The sequence below is a fragment of the Mustela nivalis genome (assembly GCF_964662115.1).
Source record: "Mustela nivalis genome assembly, chromosome: 6".
Classification (NCBI taxonomy): domain Eukaryota; kingdom Metazoa; phylum Chordata; class Mammalia; order Carnivora; family Mustelidae; genus Mustela; species Mustela nivalis.
Genome location: NC_139025.1, coordinates 79,147,249 through 79,166,770, shown reverse-complemented (window position 1 = coordinate 79,166,770; position 19,522 = coordinate 79,147,249). Strand labels below are relative to the sequence as shown.

Sequence of the window (19,522 nt, the reverse complement as noted above, 5' to 3'; positions counted from 1 at the left end):
ATTTTTGGAAGAAAATTGAAAACTAATTAACTTGAGAAATGATCAGTAGAGGAAAAGGATCAAGCACATATCTTAACTTTTCCATATAAACTGGGTACCCTTGTGTATCCAAAGAGTAGATGATAGAAATCATCTCACTATAAAATATTCCAAGTAATAAGTGAAAAAAAATTATAGAATTAGAACATGACCTTTTTGTGACCTCTAGAGAAGGAAAGGCTGCTAACATCACAAAAGAAAAGACAAACGGACCCCATGTGCTTTCTAAGGAAAGGCCACACTGCCCACCCACTATGGTCTTGCCAGTGGGACAGAGCCCAGTCTGATCAAATCTCTACATCCAGCTGCCAGTTACCAAAAACAGAAGAAATGGAGGTATATGTTGAGCTATACCATAGGACACACCCAACAAAATTAGGACTGTGGGAAACTCTATAGATCAAGTGCCCGGGGGTTTCCCAATAGATAAATTATAAAGAAAAGAAAAAGAAGGAGGGGAAATCTGTAAACTAAAAGAAACTTAAAGGTCTTTTTTTTCTAAGGCTAAGCTATAGTGTCCTGAAGATGCTCCCATTTAGGAGTGGGTGATAAACAATTAAAAATACACAGACTCTGAAGTGATTACTCTGGAAGTCCGTGGCTGTTTACTTTCCAAGAAAAGGAGGACGTGGGATTGAGGCACATGAAGGGGTTTCTAGGGTGGCTGGCAAAGTTCTAGTTCTTGATCTACAGTGTTTACAAGGGACTCTATCTTATAAAATAATAATAATAATATAACAATAAGCTACACATTTATTTCATTGGGCTTTATGCTTTATTTTACAATAAAAAACGTTTTAATGTCCTTTTGTAAAATGAGCAATAAACATATAAGGTATGTATAATTAGCCTCCTAAATTCTCTTTCCTCAATAAACCCCTATTTGATTTTATTATTTGTTCAGAGCAAGTACATATGTGCTCTGGGAAATGTATTTTGAAGAATACATTTTTGTATTTTGTATTTTGAAGAATACAATGGGGATGCCTTGGTGGCTCAGTCGGCTGGGTGTCTGCCTTCGGCTCAGGTCATGATCCCAGGGTCCTGGGATCCAGCTCCACATCAGATTCTCTGCAGCAGAGAGCCTGCTTCTCCCACTCTCTCTGCCTGCTGCTCTACTTGTGCTCTCTCTCTCTGTTAAATAAATAAATAAATTTTTTAAAAATTAAAAAAAAATTACAATGTAATCAATCAACGAACATTTTTAAAGTAACTACTATGTGAAGCACTCTATTCCATTGTAATTGGCTGGTATCCTGAGTTATGTACTATTTCCCAGATTGATATTGGGCACTGGAAATACTATGGTTTGAATGTTTGTGCTACTTTGTTTGTTTGTAATGTTTAGTTTTATCAGTTGGTGGAACTACTGCATTTTGGAGAGGAAAGGCTCATGCAACATATCCACTCAGCACAAAATTAAGTGGCCTCTACCCTGGCCTCGGCCACCGCTGGCGCTGAGGTCACGGTCTCGTGGTCCAGGACACCACCTTCTGTGGGGGTCAGCAGCCCAGACACTGCTTGCTGAGAATCTGCTCTGTTCTGAGCTACACTTTGGTGACTCATTGTCCCAACCTCACAACCACACCACACATCTGGATAGACAGTTCCTAGAAATGACCATTTCAGAGAGGTTTATAATGGCTACCAATTCCCAGCAAAACAAAAGGGCGTTTGAGAATTTTTACCAACCCAGAATCATAATAAGCATCCGGAAACAGCTTACTCTTTTCCATCAGAAAAACCCAGTTTCTAAATCTAAAACTTAACAAACACATCAATTTTTATGCTTTTTCTGCAAAGCAAAGGAACCACGAGAATTGCGAAACTTAAAAAAAAAAAAAAGAAATCCTTTGGCCAAGAAGCTTTTATTGTTTTGTTTTGTTTTTTTAAAGATTTTTATTGATTTATTTGACAGACAGAAATCACAAGTAGGCAGAGAGGCAGGCAGAGAGAGAGAGGAGAAAGCAAGCTCCCCGCTAAGCAGAGAGCCTGATGCGGGGGGCTCGATCTCAGGACCCTGGGATCATGACCTGAGCTGAAGGCAGAGGCTTTAACCCACTGAGCCACCCAGGTGCCCCAAGAGGCTTTTATTGTAATCAAAAGTAACACATTAATAATAATAAAGACAGATGATAGATAAATAGGTAACACTGACCATGTGGCAGAGGCTGTTTTTAAGCAGATTACATGCATTCATTTATGTCATCCTCACCACAGGTGAGGTGGCCTACCATTCCCTTTTAACAGAGAGTAGAACTGAGAAGCAGAGAAGTTAAATAACGTGCCCAAGGACACAGAGCTAGGAAGTAGCAGTGCTACGACCCAAACTATGTGGTCTGTGCTATTAGGCACAAGTTACTTCATTGCCCCAAGTTCTTAATGCCTTAGCAAGTGCAATATATGCTAGGGTAGGGGAGTTAGTAGTTTGTGTTTGAAACCCCCTGGCCTGTCGAATTTGCATTTCAAAATCTCTGGCAGAGAGCACAGCTAATCAATGATCAAATAGCATCCACCATGTCTCCATACGGTTCTTGAAGCTGTCCGCTTCTCCCCACCCCCATTGCTACGGCTCTGGTTCAAGCTCCCATCATTTCTCCGCTAGATTATTGCAACAACCTCCAAAATTACCTTTCTGTCTCTAGTTCTAATGGGAGAGGAGGAGGAGAGGCCCAAAAGAAAGATAAAAACATGCATACCTAGCCAAAGAATTCACATACACCTGTCCCAGCAACTTCTAGAAGTGAGGGCTGGAGACGAAGCAGTTGCAAACTCAGGTCATTCCAAACCTAGAGAAAGTCAAAATCACAGCCACTATGAAGACCAGTAAATCAAACCATGCCATAAAGAACAAGCCGCCTGGATCTGCCTCAGGGACGACTACAGCTGTACACAGGAATCATCTGCTCTCCTCCTCACCTCCCCCAGCCTCTCTGGAGCTTGGGGCTCCTGATCAGAGGAGACTGCCTGGCTCCTTTCACCCTCCCTCCTGCACAGGCCTGGCTGAGATGTGTCCTGGGGCAGGGCAGTGAGCAGGAAGGAGACTCCTCACATGACCCAGCTTATTCCACCCTTTCCCCCTTCCCAAAGCAGCACTCTTGCAGTAAGAGCACAGCAGGAATGCCGACTGAAGGGGGCCCACGGTGGGCAAGAAGGGCTCTGCTCCTCGGCATCCTCGGGGCTACTGCACGCTTGCCTCCCCCGAGTGCCTCCCTGCCCCAGCGTCTCCTAAGGGCCACAGGTAGGTGGACACTGGGGTCAGCGGCCTCTGCCGCAGCTGCCATGTACAGATGGAGGGACAAAGAGAGGAAAATACTCACTTGACTTACTTCGGCTCATGCTTCCTCCTCTGATTTTAGCATTTGGAAGACTATCAAACGCTTTTGATCCCTCGGATAAGTTCTCAAAGATAGCTCAGAAAGAATTCACAGGCTTCATGAAGCAGGCGAGCCTCCAGTTTTTATTGTTGGAGACTTCATCATGAAAAAAAAAATCTTCTTTCATCTTAGAAATTCTCTCTGCAACAGTGGAGGACTCTTCACAGGCCCGTGGGCAGCTTGGGCTCTGAAATGGGAAAATGAAATTGTACAGATATTAGGAATCTTTCTCACCAGAGATACAGTTTCTCTTTGAGGAGGAGGAAGGGTTCAGAATTCCCTTTTAAGAAATAAAGCAGACAAGGAAGAGTGATTTCGTGATTTTTTTTTTTTTTAATTCTTTCACTATCATCAGCTTACTTCATTAAAGCTCCTCTTTTGGGCCCCAATAATTATTTTTTTCAAAAGCTCTACATCATATTCAAAATGCCTTATACATTTCCACTAGGGTTCTTAAAATTCCATCTCGTGACCACACACTTAGTTTTCTTAAGAAATCTCTCTTTGTGGGATTGGAACTAGCGACACCAGCATACTTCAAAGTTTCACCTTCTTTTTCTTACCAGGAAATAGCACCCAGTGTGTTATGTCTCCATCACTGGACTTTCCCGAAGGGTTTTTCACAAAACAGGAGCGCACAGATGGAGGCATTGTCATCTACTTCCTAATTATCCTTTACATGTTCATGGCCGTGTCTATTGTCTGTGACGAGTACTTCCTACCCTCCCTGGAAATCATCAGTGAAGGTAAGTGGTTGAAAATCTCCCCCATAAGCTTCCGAAATGTGGTGTCACATGCGCATGGTTGTCTTTAAAAACAGCTCAGCAACAATTTTGTCCGTCTCAGCTGGTAACAGAGCACGGACTTCTGTGTTGAGGGGTCCTACCTCAAGGAACGGGCCTGTGCGTGGTTTTTCTTGGTAGTTCATGTGCAGCGTGGCATCTTTAAATGAGCACCCAGCACTTATTATTACAATGGGTCTCTCCAGAATCTCTTTGTCTCCTATAATCCTGGCCATTTGTTAGTAAACTCTTCCAAGTTTGCACATTTGTGCCCTTGATGTGTACACGTAAGATAAGGCCTTACTAATGCTCATTTTATACTTTAAAAAACCTGCTGTTTTACTCTAAAACTGTTTCAATTTTTTTTTTAAAGATAAGATGGGTGGTAAACAAATGACATTTTTCATTTCAGCCTTATGCTAGTAAGGAGACTAACTGGTGTTTATGAACCAATAAATAAGTAATAAGTCCTGCATCTTATGTAAAGTGACTTCAGGTATCAGATAATTGTAAATTCAGTTATTAAACTTTAAGCTCAGTCACTGGTTTCTGAAAATAAGATCTGCCAGGCCAAGCCTCTTTCTTCTGTCCCCTCAGCCATGTAGATCACACAAGAATTCTGAGCATAGACCTTTCCTTGGAATCCTCGTCCCTTAAATCAGGATGTCAATGATGAGTCATGCCCTATGCAACAGAAGTGTCACCAGAAATTTCCAGTCTGTCTCCAGCTTGGTTTAGTTGACTGAGCATGCTTACCTCAGAGAATGTCAAAGTTAAGGGTTAGGTGTCCAGCTGCATGCTTACAGGATTGTACAGAAATAGCATCCACCCCCAGCACCCCCATCCCCACCCCCACACACACTCTGCTAACATTTCTTCCCAGAGAAAGCTAGAACATTAACTCTCCCTTTTCCCAAGGCCCCAGCCCTCTGGCTCTGCTGAAATGCTCCTGATTTTCTCTCCTGTTCACTGTACCACTGCAGTATCCTTAAGACCTACAACAGGACCTGACAAGACTAGAGGCTCTCAACACATATTTGTTTTAAGAAAAAAAAAAATCATAGAACAGGTCAGTTTAAGTTTGTTATAATTATTATGACTTAACTCAAGTAGGTCTAAATATCATCATTTTTACATTGGCATTCCATTTTATGACCACCTTGATATTTTTCTATAAAACAGATTAAATTACTTTAACATAGTATTTTTACCTAGACTGATAAAATGCAAGGAAAAAAGTAAAATCACCCAGAGATCCCCACAGTCAGCATCTGATGTATTTTCTTTCAGGCTTTTAGGTCTTGATATAAATACAGTTTGAGGTTTTTCTTTTCGTCATATTTTATTCCTCACATTTTCCCATATTATTACTGTTGAAAAACATGATTTTTAATGGTAGCATGATTTTGTAAATGATGAAAGTATCTAACACTGGGTTTTATATACATAGGTACCCAGTAGAAATGTATAATTTTTAAAATTATTTTCTTTGGACATTTGGAGGTTTTTTATTATTATTATTTCATGCAATAAAAGCCTGTACTTGTATAAAATCTTTGCAAAGTTCTCTGATCATTTTTTTTTAATTTTATTTATTTGACAGATAGAGATCACAAGTAGACAGAGAGGCAGGCAAAGAGAGGAGGAAGCAGGCTTCCTGCTGAGCAGAGAGGCCGATGTGGGGCTTGATCCCAGGAACCTGGGAACATGAACTGAGCTGAAGGCAGAGGCTTCAACCCACTGAGCCACCCAGGTGCCCCTCTGATCATTTTTTGATAAAGATAAAGAGCTATGTGTATTTTGAGCTTTATTTTATACATTGCCAAAAACACTTCACATAGGGTATGCTAACTTAAACCTCCAGAGTGTGGAATAGCTTCTACTCTAGAAAACCATGAATAATAACATAATAAATGTTTTTGTTAATTGCTTTAAAAATGGAACTTCATTTTATAAAATTTGGATTTATCCTATTCTTTGTGAGACTGAACATTTCATGTTTATGGAAATTTGAAATTTGTGGTTTTTGCTTTTTGCTTTTTTGCCCATGTTCTAACAGGGAGTATTTGTCTTTTTATTATTGATTCCCAAGACTTTTTTTCATATAAGGATGTTAACACTTTTTCTAATATAATTCTATATCATATGCTTTACATATTCTGCTGTTTGCTTTTGTATTTTGTGTGTTTCTCACGTTGAAGTTTATATATATATTTTTTAAAGATTTTATTTATTTATTTGACAGAGAGAGAGATCACAAATAGGCAGAGAGACAGACAGAGAGAGAAATGAGGAGAAGCAGGCTCCCTGCTGAGCAGAGAGCCCAATACAGGACTCGATCCCAGGCCCCTGGGATCATGACCTGAGCCAAAGGCAGAAGCTTAACCCACTGAGCCAACCAGGCGCCCCAATAGTTTTTTTTTTTTTTTAAGATTTTATTTATTTATTTGACAGAGAGAAATCACATGTAGATGGAGAGGCAGGCAGAGAGAGAGAGAGGGAAGCAGGCTCCCTGCTGAGCAGAGAGCCCGCCCGATGCGGGACTCGATCCCAGGACCCTGAGATCATGACCTGAGCCGAAGGCAGCGGCTTAACCCGCTGAGCCACCCAGGCGCCCTATATTTTAAGTGAATTTATAAATATTTTCTTTTATGATTCTCCTTTTGTTTTTTGTTTTTTTTAATTTTATTTATTTATTTGACAGACAGAGATCACAAGTAGGCAGAGAGGCAGGCAGAGAGAGAGGAAGGGAAGCAGGCTCCCTGCTGAGCAGAGAGCCCGATGTGGGGCTCGATCCCAAGACCCTGAGATCATGACCTGGGGTGAAGGCAGAGGCTTTAACCCACTGAGCCACCCAGGTGCCCCTCTCCTTTTGGTTTTATACTTCAAAAGACATTTATCCCCAGGTCAGAAAAATTGTCAAATTTTCTTTTACATGTAGTTTCTCTCTCTCTTTTTTTTTACATTTATTTCTTTCTTTCACTAAGAATTTTACTATAGGTGCAATGTTATCTTCAGAAAGTTGACCCATTTTCACATACTAAATTCTTACATATAGATGTATGTACATCCGCTTCTATACCTTTTTTTTTTAATTTTTTCAATTTATTTATTTTCAGAAAAACAGTATTCATTATTTTTTCACCACACCCAGTGCTCCATGCAATCCGTGCCCTCTATAATACCCACCACCTGGTACCCCAACCTCCCATTCCCCCACCACTTCAAACCCCTCAGATTGTTTTTCAGTGTCCATAGTCTCTCCACTTCTATACTCTTAACTGTTGTAATAATCTCCCTTTTGCCAGGACTGAACCTTTAGTTAGAAAATCTAAATAGATCATGTTAATTATATTAAAATAAGAATTTTTTTTCATTTTTATTTATCTTACTTTTTTAAAGATTTATTTATTTATGGTAGAGAGAGAAAAAGTGTTCAAGCAGGAGAAGGGTAGAGGGAGAAGGAGAGAGAGAACCCCAAGAAGACCCCATGCTGAGCTGAGAGCCTGACTCAAGGCTCAATCTCATGACCCTGAGGACCATGACCTGGATGCCTGGACTGCTTAGATGATTCAGTCAGTTAAGCGTGACTCTTGGTTTTGCTTCAGGTCATGATCTCAGGGTGGTGAGATTGCACCCCTCATCAAGCTCTAAGTTCAACACAGAGTCTGCTTAAGTTTGTCTCTACCTCTTCCTCTCCCTCTCACCCCCCCACTCCCGACCCCAGGCTCACACATTGTCTTTCTCTAAAATAATTAAATAAATCGTTAAAAACAAAACAGAAAAAAAAATAAAAACAGAAACTAGGAAATTCTAAATTCAAGGTACTTTGTCCCACCCTGAAAATTTCTCTTCCTGGAAAATAGAAAGTCAAAAAGTGTTGTTGGTTTTTGTTTTTTTTTTTTTTCATTTTCACATTTCTAAACAATGACTTGACTAAAAGAATAAATTCATCATGGGACGCCTGGGTGGCTCAGTTGGTTAAGCAGCTGCCTTCGGCTCAGGTCATGATCCCAGTGTCCTGGGATCGAGTCCCACATTGGGCTTCTTGCTCAGTAGGGAGCCTGCTTCTCCCTCTGCCTCTGCCTGCCATTCTATCTGCCTGTGCTCGCTCTCTCCCCTCCTCTCTCTCTGAAAAATAAATAAAATCTTTAAAAAAAAAAAAAAGAATAAATTCATCAAGAATTTTGTTTATAGAAAAATTGTCTTGGGAGCAGTAAATAAATAAATAACTTTTCTAGGCCTGCAGCAGAAACTGCATTAAAATTTAGATTGCTACTTCAAAATAATCTTCATTAAGTGACTTCACAGACGATTTATAATAATGACTTCCACCAGGCCACTTGTGGAATTACTCGAAACATCATCAGCAGACAAGTGAATCACTCTTTGCTCTGAAATATGATAACAGTAGATATTACAAATGTGTAAATTGGTATTCAGTCCAGAACTGGGTCCACAATTCCAACATGTGGGAAGTAGGGTAGGGAGTGCAGTTCCCCCAACAGCAAGTAATTCTGACACTATCTACCCAAAGATAGCGTCTGATTCCAGAATGCCCCCACACTTGGCCCTCACTGCCTTCAGATGGCGTCTGCAAGCCCAAGTATTACCTATGCTTCTGACTGACTGGCTATTGATTGGGAGTTCCAACAATCCCCTTCTTGGGTTTTGGATACCAGGCATAAGGCTAGGTTCTTACCTATACTTCTGGCCAATGGGCTATCAATCAGAGGTTCCCATGACCTCCTCCTTAGGTGCAATTAATTTGCTAGAGTGACTCACAGAACTCAGAGAAACATTCTACTTACCAAATTACTAGTTTATTGTAAGAGGATATATACTCAGAAACAGCCAGAGGGAAAAGATCATGCAGCAAGGTACAAGGAAGGGGAGCAGAGCTTCTAGGTCCTTTCCAGACATGTCACTCCCCCAGCTCTTCAAATCCCATCTTTTTGTTTTTTGCTTAGGGAGGTTCCATCACATAAGCATTGACCACTGACAACTGATTCAGCCTCCAGCCCTTCTCCCTTCTCCTTCCTCTGGAGGCCAGGGGTTGGGACTAAAAGTTCCCATCCTCTAATCACGTGGTTTGCTTCCTTGGCAACCAACAGCCATGCTAGATAGTGTCCAAAATATGCCTCATTAACATAACAGAAGGCACCTTTATCACTCTCTACACTTAAGAATTTCCAGGGCTTTTGGGAGCTGGAAGCCAGAAACTCACAATATCACAGCCCACTTCCTGGTCTTTACACACATATTCCCCTTATGGCAAAATAATCATGGCAGTCCAAAGATACTGGCCTATTACCAGACTCTCATTGGTAACTACCCAGCCCACTGTGCTGGTCTCGATCACGGATAGCAACACTAGCAAGCGTCTCTCCCTCAGCCCATTCCTCATCACACAGTGTAAGGCCACATGGTGCACAACTAGTGAGCTATTTTTACTACAAGCAATAAAGCTGAATTCACTATTAACCCCAATTTGGCAAAGGGGGTGAAGGTACACCCTATCCCACCAGGCTCTCAGCAATCATAACAGAAGTGTTAAAGACATGGTCACAGTTTCTGGCTTTTCATCCTCCCTGCTTCCAGCCCTTGTAGCTGCAGTCCTGGTCCTGGGACTCCCTGCACCTAGCAGGGGGACAAAACAAACAAAACATAAGTTGCAGCAAAGTGCAAAAGAAGGAATTCCAACAGCTCCCTTTCCCGCTCTTGCCCAGACCCACCAGAAACCAGGAAGCTATCAAGCGGGGCCACCCCTTCAGGACTCCGCACTTTTAGGGTAAGCACACTCTGGGGATGGCTGGTGAGCCAGTCCCCCGTTTTCGATAACCAGTGTTTCAATCGCCCATTCCAATTCTCCATCAAACTTATCTCTCTGCCCATTGTTGGCTGTTAGAGGTTGCAAAATGTGTTCTTGGCCTGAAGGAACCATGCAATTATCTTCTGCTGCTATTGTTTTATAGTATTTTGAGCATTTGCATCTACTACCAAGGAAGCAACACCCAGTCTGGAAGCAGTAAATACTCCTGTCAGGCAGGACCCATTTGTAGCCCCCGAAGGTTACCAGCATCAATCTCACTTGCCAGCTATGTTCAGGACCTTCCCACCAGGGAATCTGACACATAGCTGTCTCTGTCTCTCTTGTTGGCAGGTAGGACAGCTCTTATTGGCATTTTGTGCTTCAGAGGGTGCAAGAAAAATGTGTCTGGCTTCAGCCCATCTTTGCACTGCTGCAGACTCTCCTGTCTAGTCATTTCATGGACCCCCTGGCAGCCATCTCAAGGGAGCACACTGGGATATCTACTTATCTATTTCAATCACCCTCCAGACTTAGGGCGTTCTTCTTATAGGCTCCTACTTTACGCACCTTTCAAATTTTCATAGTGATTTCCACAGGGTTATGTCTTATGTAGACATATATTTAGTACCCAGGTTCCTATTGCCTTTCTAATCTGACCATATGGCCAGGCCATTGGGCACTGCCTTGGAAACTACTCTTCTCCATCACTGCCCAATTTATCCACACTTGCACATAAGGTCCTCAGTGAGGGGTCAACCCAAGGGACCCTGGCCCCTTCATCAACCTTTAATTTGATTCATCTGCCTAACTACTGCCTCAAGTGGTTGCTGGTCCATTTTCTCATAGTAACCGCTACATTCCAGTTTTTATAATTTCTCCAGACAAGGTAAATAGAACACATGTGTTTGGGGTCCTTTAATGATGGGTGACCAATAGGGGGTCCCATGGGCCCACCAACCTTAGGTAACACTCATTAAAACCTTTGTTTTAACCCAGTCAATGTCTGCTTTATTCATCCCATTTCCTTTTTTTTTTTTTTTTTTTTTTAAGGTTTTATTTGTTTGGTCAGAGAGCAAGCACAAGCAGGGAGGGGGGCAGCAGGCAGGAACAGGCAGAGGGAGAAGCAATCTCCCTGCTGAGAAGGGAGCCCCATTTGTGACTTGATCCCAGGACCCTGGGATCATGACCTGAGCTTAAGGTAGATGCTTAACTGACTGAGCCACCCAGGCATCCCTATTCATCCCATTTAATAATAATCATCTAAAGACTTCCACCCTGCTGGGACAAGTCCTACCACTTTCTCCTTTCTGATTCCTTTGTTTTTCCCTTTCAATATTTGGTTTGTTAATGTATTTCTAAATAAACTTCTAGAAATTTTCATTCACCTTCTTGGAAACAGTCCCTTGGCATTCCCCTTGGCCTCTTCCCATTTTCTTATTAATTAACCTAATGTTTTCATTAGCATCTGTAAGACCCATGCGAGGAAGCTCAGCAGATTTGATATAGATTCCCTATTTTTCCATTTTGCAACAATAAGGTGATATGGGGTGCTCATGAAGGCTCCCTTAACCACAGCATCTGTCATGACATGGATAATGGACATATTCAGTGGGTGAATACCCTAATCTTCATAAAGCCAGTCCCACATGGCGTACATACAAAGCATTATCAACAGCTTTATCTGGGATGTTCCACTTGATATTCATAGGGAAAACTGGGCAGTCTGCATTCTCAGGGTAAACAGACCATTCCATGTCTTTTATCCAGTCCTTCTCTCTCTGGAATAACTTCCTATGTGTATGGATCACATATAGCCATCTGTAATTTTTTCACAGTGAGCTAGCTCTATGTCCCATTAACAACCCGAACATGCTCTTTCACTCTGCAGCGTCCAAAACCAGACACAGCCCCCAAACCACCCTTACAATGCCCTTAGGAAAGGTTCCTCAGGAAGCTACTGATACCAATACACAAAACGAAACAATTCCTTCACACTATACCCTCTGGTTTCAATGGTTTCTCGTTTTTGCTGTTTTTCTCTATTGACCACTTTCTTGGCAACCAGAGGTCTTAAAAGTACTTTCTGATACCCCTGTGTAATTCTCCCCTTGCTGGGAGGCTCTGAGGCTAGTAGCCTATGCTCAGACTCACTGAAATCGGAGCTTGATTTAGCATCAAGATCTGGTCAGGCATCCTCTTTTACTACAGATAACAATAACTAAAGGGTAGAATATTTTGCCTTTTCTCATACTTCACATTTCCTTATATATTAAGTGAATCAACCACAGGAGTTGGATCCATCTCTAAATTCCTGGTAACTTTTATCTTTAGTTAACTTTTACTCTTAGTAACTGACCACAGCACAGCTGCGGCTCCATACCGTGGGTGACCACATAGCCACCCAGAAATCAAAGGTTCCTCATTCCCTGTCCTTTCACCTTTTCTCTTTCCAAACCAAATGCTTCTGTGAGCCAGGGTCATTCTAGCAAACCCCACTTCACTGACGCCAAACTAAATAGGTTCTGAACCCAATTCCAATGTATATGCATGGGGGTGGGGGAGGGTTCCCACACCAGCAAAAGCAATGCTCAGACACTAGCACGGTGTCCAAGATATCAATTCAATTCTGACAGTATTTGCCTGGAAATAGCATCAAATTTCACGGGTTAAGGGCTCAGGCCTACAAGACTTCTCTCCCACCCCCCAACTCAGATGCCATTGCAAACTTGTGCTTCTGAAAACTAGCTATAGATTGGGGATTCCAACTGACCCCTCCCTGGGTTTCAGACACCAGTCATAAGCCCAGGTTGTTACCCCTACTTCTGGCCAACAGGCTATCTATCACAGATTCCCACAACTTCCTTCTTGGGTTCAATTAATTTGCTAGAGTGGCTCACAGAACACAGAGAAACATTTTACTTACTAGATTACTGGTTTATGAAAAATAATATACATATATAATTATATATAAAATAAATATAAATATAATAAATACATAATTATGTATAATTATATATTTGTTATATACTGGTATTATAAAATGACATAATAGCCAGATGGAAGAGATACATGGGGCAAGGTATAAGGAAAGGGCATGGAGTTTCCACCCTCCTTGAACCTCCACATGTTCACCAACCTGGGAGCTCTCCAGAAAACTTCTTTTGAGTTTTATGGAAGCTTCATTAAATAGGCATGATTGAATAAATAATTAACCATTGACATGGGATCCAGCTTCCAGTCCCTCTCCTTCCTAGAGGTCAGAGGTGGGACTGAAAGTTCTAACCCTCTAATTACAGTGTTGGCTCTTAGGTGGGGCCCACAAGTCACCTTGTTAACATAATGAAAGATGCCTTCATCGCTCTCAATACTTAGGAAATTCCAAGGGTTTGGGGAGCCTGAGTCAGTAACTATGGCTCAAGACCAAATATATATGAAAAATACATTTTGTTCATATATTTTCATCTGAATGACCAAATATATATTTCCTATAGATCACAATATCGCATGTATGAGTGATGGATGCCCACACTGCTGCTAAATCTTCTTCAGCTGCTAGGAATTGACCCTGGTCTTGAGTACTGAAAATACCTGGCAACAAAATGAGATAGAAATAGTGCTGGCTAGATTCATTTTTTAAGTGCCTATAGATTAATTCTGTCATTTCTCTGTTCAAGGTCTAGCATACTCTCATCTAAATTAGGACATCAGCAATAAGAAACAATTTCCCTGAAATTTGTTTACAGACACAGAAACTGGCTTCAGAGAAGTCTGCAAATGCTTTATATTTCCCCAAGTTCTTTGATGAGCACTGAGTTGTAATAATTCCACCCATTTTGTCAACTAATAAGGATTAATATAATCCTGAAAACAGTTTACTGAAGCATTCCACAGTGTGATGGAGGGGTTTTATTTATATATTTATTTTTTAGCTATTTATCATAAAACAATTATAGAAGACCAAGCATGGTTCTAAACTAAATAGAGATAGTTTCATTTAGTCTTCACAAAAACCCTACCAAATCAGGACTATAGATTGGTTTTACTGATGAGAAAACTGAGGCTCAGATGATAACTAATTACTTAAGATTATACAGCCTGGGGGCAACAGGGTGGCTCAGTCGGTTAAGTGTCAGACTCTTGGTTTCAGGTCAGGTCACGATTTCATGAGTTGTGGGATTGAACCACAAGTCAGGGTCCTCAATTAGCGGGCAGGGGGATCTGCTTGAAAGATTCTCTCTCTCTGCCCTCCCCCCCCCCAACCTCACCAGTGCTCTCTCTCTAAATCTTTAAAAAAAAACAAAAACAAAAAACTACACAGCTTGGACCCTGCAGAGACTGTTCTCTCTAATGCCAAAATCCAAGAATGTTCTCAATTTTACACATTCTTGTTTAAGGTTAACTGCCATAATATGGTTATTTCGGAAGTACCATTCTATATAAACAGTCTTAAGTGGCATTTTCCTCCCAAAGGAATGGAATTTTGACCAAAACAAAAAATACATCAAATACCCATTGTTACTATGGAGGAACTATAGTACAAAATAAAGAGAATCTGCTGAATTGCTTAAATAAAAAATCACACTCTAGCTGTCCAGAGCATTTTACCTTAGAGATAAGATCTGGTTTCTGAATTGAGAAATAGGATGAGGATTCAGGGAAGGGGTTAAAAGGTGTCATCAGAGGTGGAATATTATCTGAGATCAAAGAAGCTAGAGGCAACGGGGTAAAGAACATACTTAAGGGAGCTCCCTCATCCCTGCCAGCCGTGCTCCTCTAGACCCTAGACCCATAATTGGTGGACACACTGAGGTGTGTGGGTGACAGAAAAATGGAGACAGAGACAGCTCATAGAGCTGTGTGCCATGTACAGGAGGTAATATAACTAAACTGCTTACACAAAAACCTAGAACATAGTAAACATTTACAAGTTATTCATTATTACATAAGAATAGACTACAAAGACTATAATCCTTTACTCAGCAAAGATGGAAGTGCAGAAGGTGAGTGATCGAAGTCAATATGAATATATTTGGGGCAAACACCAAATCTAGGGAGCACCTGCTAGAGCCTGAACACCAAGTTCAAGGCAAATAAAAGCAAGTACTACCTTCACAAGCTAGGAGGTAAATTTATGAAATCCACTCTTTGATCTAATAATCCATGCGGCAACTTAAATGATACTTCTTTGGGATATTCTGTTTAGGGTTCCTTTTACTTCTTTTATGATTTTATTCTATCTTTAGCAATCTTTCCTTGTTTAAAAAATGATATCTTTAAAGTATATTTAATTTAAATATAAATTAATATTTCATATATGATATAAATTAAAAATACAAACCATATTAACTGTTAGCCCAAAGAGGACTATTATCTCTCATCTCTATAAGCAGTCCAATTTTAGAAACAACAAAAGTTCAGTATAAAGCCAAAATAAATCCTTTTTATGTGCCCTTTTGATAGGTAATGGGGACTTATTTAACCACAGTTTAAAGCAGCTTTCTTTACCTTTTTCCAAGCTAACTACACAGAAAACTGAGAATGCTTTATGACTGGTCACTTGATACAGCCCAAAGACTACCATAAGCTCGCTAAGACACTTTTCTTTTTAAATGTTACACTAATATACTACTCAGAAACGCTAATCCCTCCATTGTGCTGATCCTTTGAGGTATAACATGTCTTAAGTGAAAATTATCTTAATAAGGTGTTGGGGAAACGTACTTAAATAAAATATTTAATTTTGTATTAAAAACTTATTTTGTTCATTTTGCTTTGAACTAATGTTTGCCCGTGTTCAATTTCAATGTTATGTCTCAGAAAGAGTAAGAAAGAAATGCAAGTTTTAAATCCACATAGAATTGGTTCTAACTTGAAAAAATTGAAAGGGAGTTTAATAATTCCATGAGTGTGGCATTTGGATAGCCTACAGTTTCATGGGATTGTTGGATTCTTAATCCTCATGAAATTTACAGAGGCAAAGCCTTCCCAAAGAACAAAGAGTCTAAGAATAGTGCTTCCTCCCTGACTCAAGGGCACTCATCCTTCTCTCAAGAGCATTTCCATCCTCTTTTTCTTTTCCCTCTGACCTAAGTTGTGGTTCCCCTGGATTTGCATCTAAATCTACCCCAGGTGTATGGATCTAGATAAGTACCCAGTCATCTGGGTATTACCTGAGTAGTCTGCAATAGCAGAAACATACAATAACAAAAACAACAACAAAAATAAAACTATGCATTCATATCTTCACTTTACCTACATGGATAACGAAAGAGTAGCTTCTTGGGAGTAAAAAAGAGCTAGGTGCCTATCCCATCTCTCCAATTACTATCTATGTGACCGTGGGCAAGTTATGGAGCCAAAACTGAGGTAACTGTGATAAGCTTAGGAAAGTTGGAAATTAATTATAATATTATAGGCCTCAGACTGGGGGTTTGTGGGAGTCCTCTTAAGTGGAATTACCTTCAAAGCATTATATTATATTATATTATATTACATTATATTATATTATATATTGCATATAAATTACATATTATACAGGGTTTCAAAATTTATGGGTAACTATAAAGAACTCAAAATGCTTGTATTTATTGTTAAAAAATCACAGAATATATATATATGTACACATATATATGTAGCGCATTGAGAAGCTAGACATTTATTCCAAAAATCTAAAGTTTTACTCAAAATTTTTCTAAAAATACATTTGAAATTAATGTTAGAAGCAGTTTTGCAAATCACAAAAAAATATATCAGCTTGTTGTCACACTTCATATTGGACCCAAAATAAAACCAAACAGGATGACTACCATCCCAATCACTAGATTTGGGTATGAATGACCTTTGATTGGTTCCAAAACTCTAATCTATTCACAAAGCATAAAAATTTGCTATCACTGGGGACCTTCTAAAACTGAGCCAGAGGGTGCCAAATTACACACACACACATATATATATATAGCTTATGCTTATAACTCTTATCAAGACATGCATCATGGGGGGTGCCTGGGTGGCTCAGTGGGTTAAAGCTTCTGACTTTGACTCAGGTCATGATCCCAGGGTCCTGGGATCAAGCCCCGCATCAGGCTCTCTGCTCGGCAGGAAGCCTGCTTCCTCCTCTCTCTCTGCCTGCCTCTCTGCCTACTTGTAATCTCTGTCAAATAAATAAATAAAATCTTTAAAAAATATATGCATCATGAAAACAGCTGTAAATATCTTAAAATTATAGCAGTGGTTAAAACACAATGGCAAACATGTGACTCTTCCCCTTCTATATTTCCACTCTATCTCCTAAATTTTCAATAATGTAGGGGTTTTTTATTAAAAGAAATTTATTTAACAATAAAAAGTGGTATAGAGTCTAAAAGAATAGAATCCATATTCTACGTTTTGATAAAAATTGATAAAATTAGAAGATACCTCAAAGATCATGTCATCCAATGCTCCATTGTACAGACAGCAAAACACAAGTCTTGTCTGAATGACTTGTCTGAAGTCTCATATTAGGGCAGGGCCAGAATACAGGTCTTCATTTTAGTTTAAAACTCTTCCTACTGAATTATATTTCCAGAAGAGAGTTTTCAAAAACTGTTATAAGCTTTTTAACATGGCGCCAGAGAAGACAATATGCTTAAGAGAAAGTCTGATGAGTTTTGGTCTAAGTCGTGGTACCCATGGACCACAGTTCATTATCATAAATAAAGGTGCACTTTATTTAAACAATGTAATGATATCTAAACCTATAAAGAAAACTCACCTTGAACAATCTTCCTATATCCTGAAGGAAATGTGATTATTCCTTTAGAGTAATAAAGAGGAAAAAAGTAATAGCTCTAGGGGAGAAAAAAACCAGAACAATTTATCTTCAATAATAAACTATAGCAGAGAGAAATGCTACCCAAAGGTCAGCAAAGACAAAGTCAGTCTATTCTAAAGTTCAAAAGTATAAACCATTTTACAAAATATTCTTAGAACCTTAAGATATAACTTGTTAAAATATCTTTGAAGCTTTATATATCCATCTTTACAGAATCTTTCCTTTCATAACTCAATTAGAGTCCAGTGAATAGCAACCAGCTTTATTGTTACTGTCTTTTGATAGTGGAAGTGTTCAGAAGAGTTACTTATTTTTCCACCTTGCAACAAACAACTCAATAGATCACCTTTTCCTCCTGAGACTGAATTTTTCTAATGAAGCATTCTTCAGCTAGTGTTAAGCGGCTGAAGATTCTTCTGGTCATTCACTCTTCAGCTGTACCGAGTTTGGACATTTAGTTCAAAATAATGCATCTTTCTTTTTCAACTTCATCCACATATTATCAGGCCCTGATTTTATTAGAGAACTCATGATAATCCAATATCCAGTATCACTCAATTGATACATCTTCTAGGATATTCTGGAAAACCTCCTAAGTACCCCTGAGTCCTAGTAACTATTATTTCCCCTAGGAAAGACTAGAATGGAGACAGTAATACGCCCATGCCAAGAATCACGGAAGAAAATAACTCAGTTACCCATCATGTTATAATTGGCTTGTCTGAGTGCCATTTTTATACTAGGTTTCTGTGATAAAACAGACATAGCATTGGATTTAGAAACAATAGATTCAGGGTGTATGCCCAAACTCCTCACACTGAAGATCCTCACTATCCATGTAACTGAGGTCCCTGGACCTGTGTCTTCATCTGTAAAAAAGAAATACCACCACTCATATCTGAGGATAACTGAGATGATTAAATTATGTACATGAAAGTGAATTGTATACCATGAATGTAAGATAACATTTACTTCACTCCTAAAATGAAAAAAACTTAACACAGAGCAATATGCCTTATCATGTCCTATTTTAAATTTTATGGCCAATTGGTCTTACTACAGATCACAGGGATGAATAGATGGATAGATTGATTGTTGATGGATAGGTAGATACTCTAAACAGCAAAAGAAATGTTATGAAATCTGTTCCATGAAACATTACTTCACTCCCTTCATTCATCACTGCAACATGTTCATCAAGCAACATGACCAAAGGCAAATAGTGAGGAATCATTCCAGCTCTTCTAAGAGGACTTTTCACAAAATGGCTCAGCCTCCAGTTAGTCTCTCAGACCAAATATACCCCATGAGAGAAATGATGACCAGGGCTGGTTTATCACTGACAGGCAGTATGTGGATGACTTTCCAAGCACTTCCTGTATCTTTCAAAATAAAAGCCAAAATCCTTGCTAAGATTTACAAGTCTTGGCTGATCTAGCCACTTACATTATCTCCTACTGCTATCCCTTTACACTCTTTATTCCATACATGCCAGCCTTTTTCTGTTTTTTGAACACACAGGCTAGCCTCTAGCATCCAATCTTTACACACTCCTGCCTTGAGCACTCTTAGCCCAGGTACAGGCACACCTCAGATGGTGGAGGTTTGGTTCCAGACCACCACAACAGAGCAAATACTACAATAAAATAGTGAGTGAAATCAGTATTTTGGTTTCCCCCATGCATATAAAAGTTATGTT

The 19,522-nt window shown here is 39.8% G+C and overlaps 1 protein-coding gene and 1 long non-coding RNA gene across 3 annotated transcripts in view; one reads left to right on the top strand and one right to left on the bottom strand.

Annotated features, from left to right (window-relative positions):
• Positions 1–791: 791 nt before the first annotated feature.
• LOC309866847 lies at positions 792–3,879 on the bottom strand. 2 transcript variants are annotated; one of them, XR_014312830.1, is made up of 4 exons: positions 3,777–3,879; positions 3,360–3,603; positions 2,739–2,828; positions 792–1,173 (listed from the first exon to the last, which is right to left on the bottom strand). It is a non-coding gene; the product is annotated as an uncharacterized lncRNA (long non-coding RNA). The 2 variants fall into 2 exon arrangements; XR_014312831.1 differs by lacking the exon at positions 3,777–3,879 and having other exon boundaries at positions 3,360–3,658.
• Positions 3,013–19,522, top strand: part of SLC24A5 (solute carrier family 24 member 5) — a 28,130-nt gene continuing 11,620 nt past the window's right edge. The window contains exons 1-2 of the mRNA XM_082734872.1: positions 3,013–3,280; positions 3,983–4,162. Coding sequence (XP_082590998.1) covers positions 3,160–3,280; positions 3,983–4,162 — 301 coding nt within the window. The 5' untranslated portion in view covers positions 3,013–3,159. The remainder of the gene's footprint in view (positions 3,281–3,982; positions 4,163–19,522) is intronic.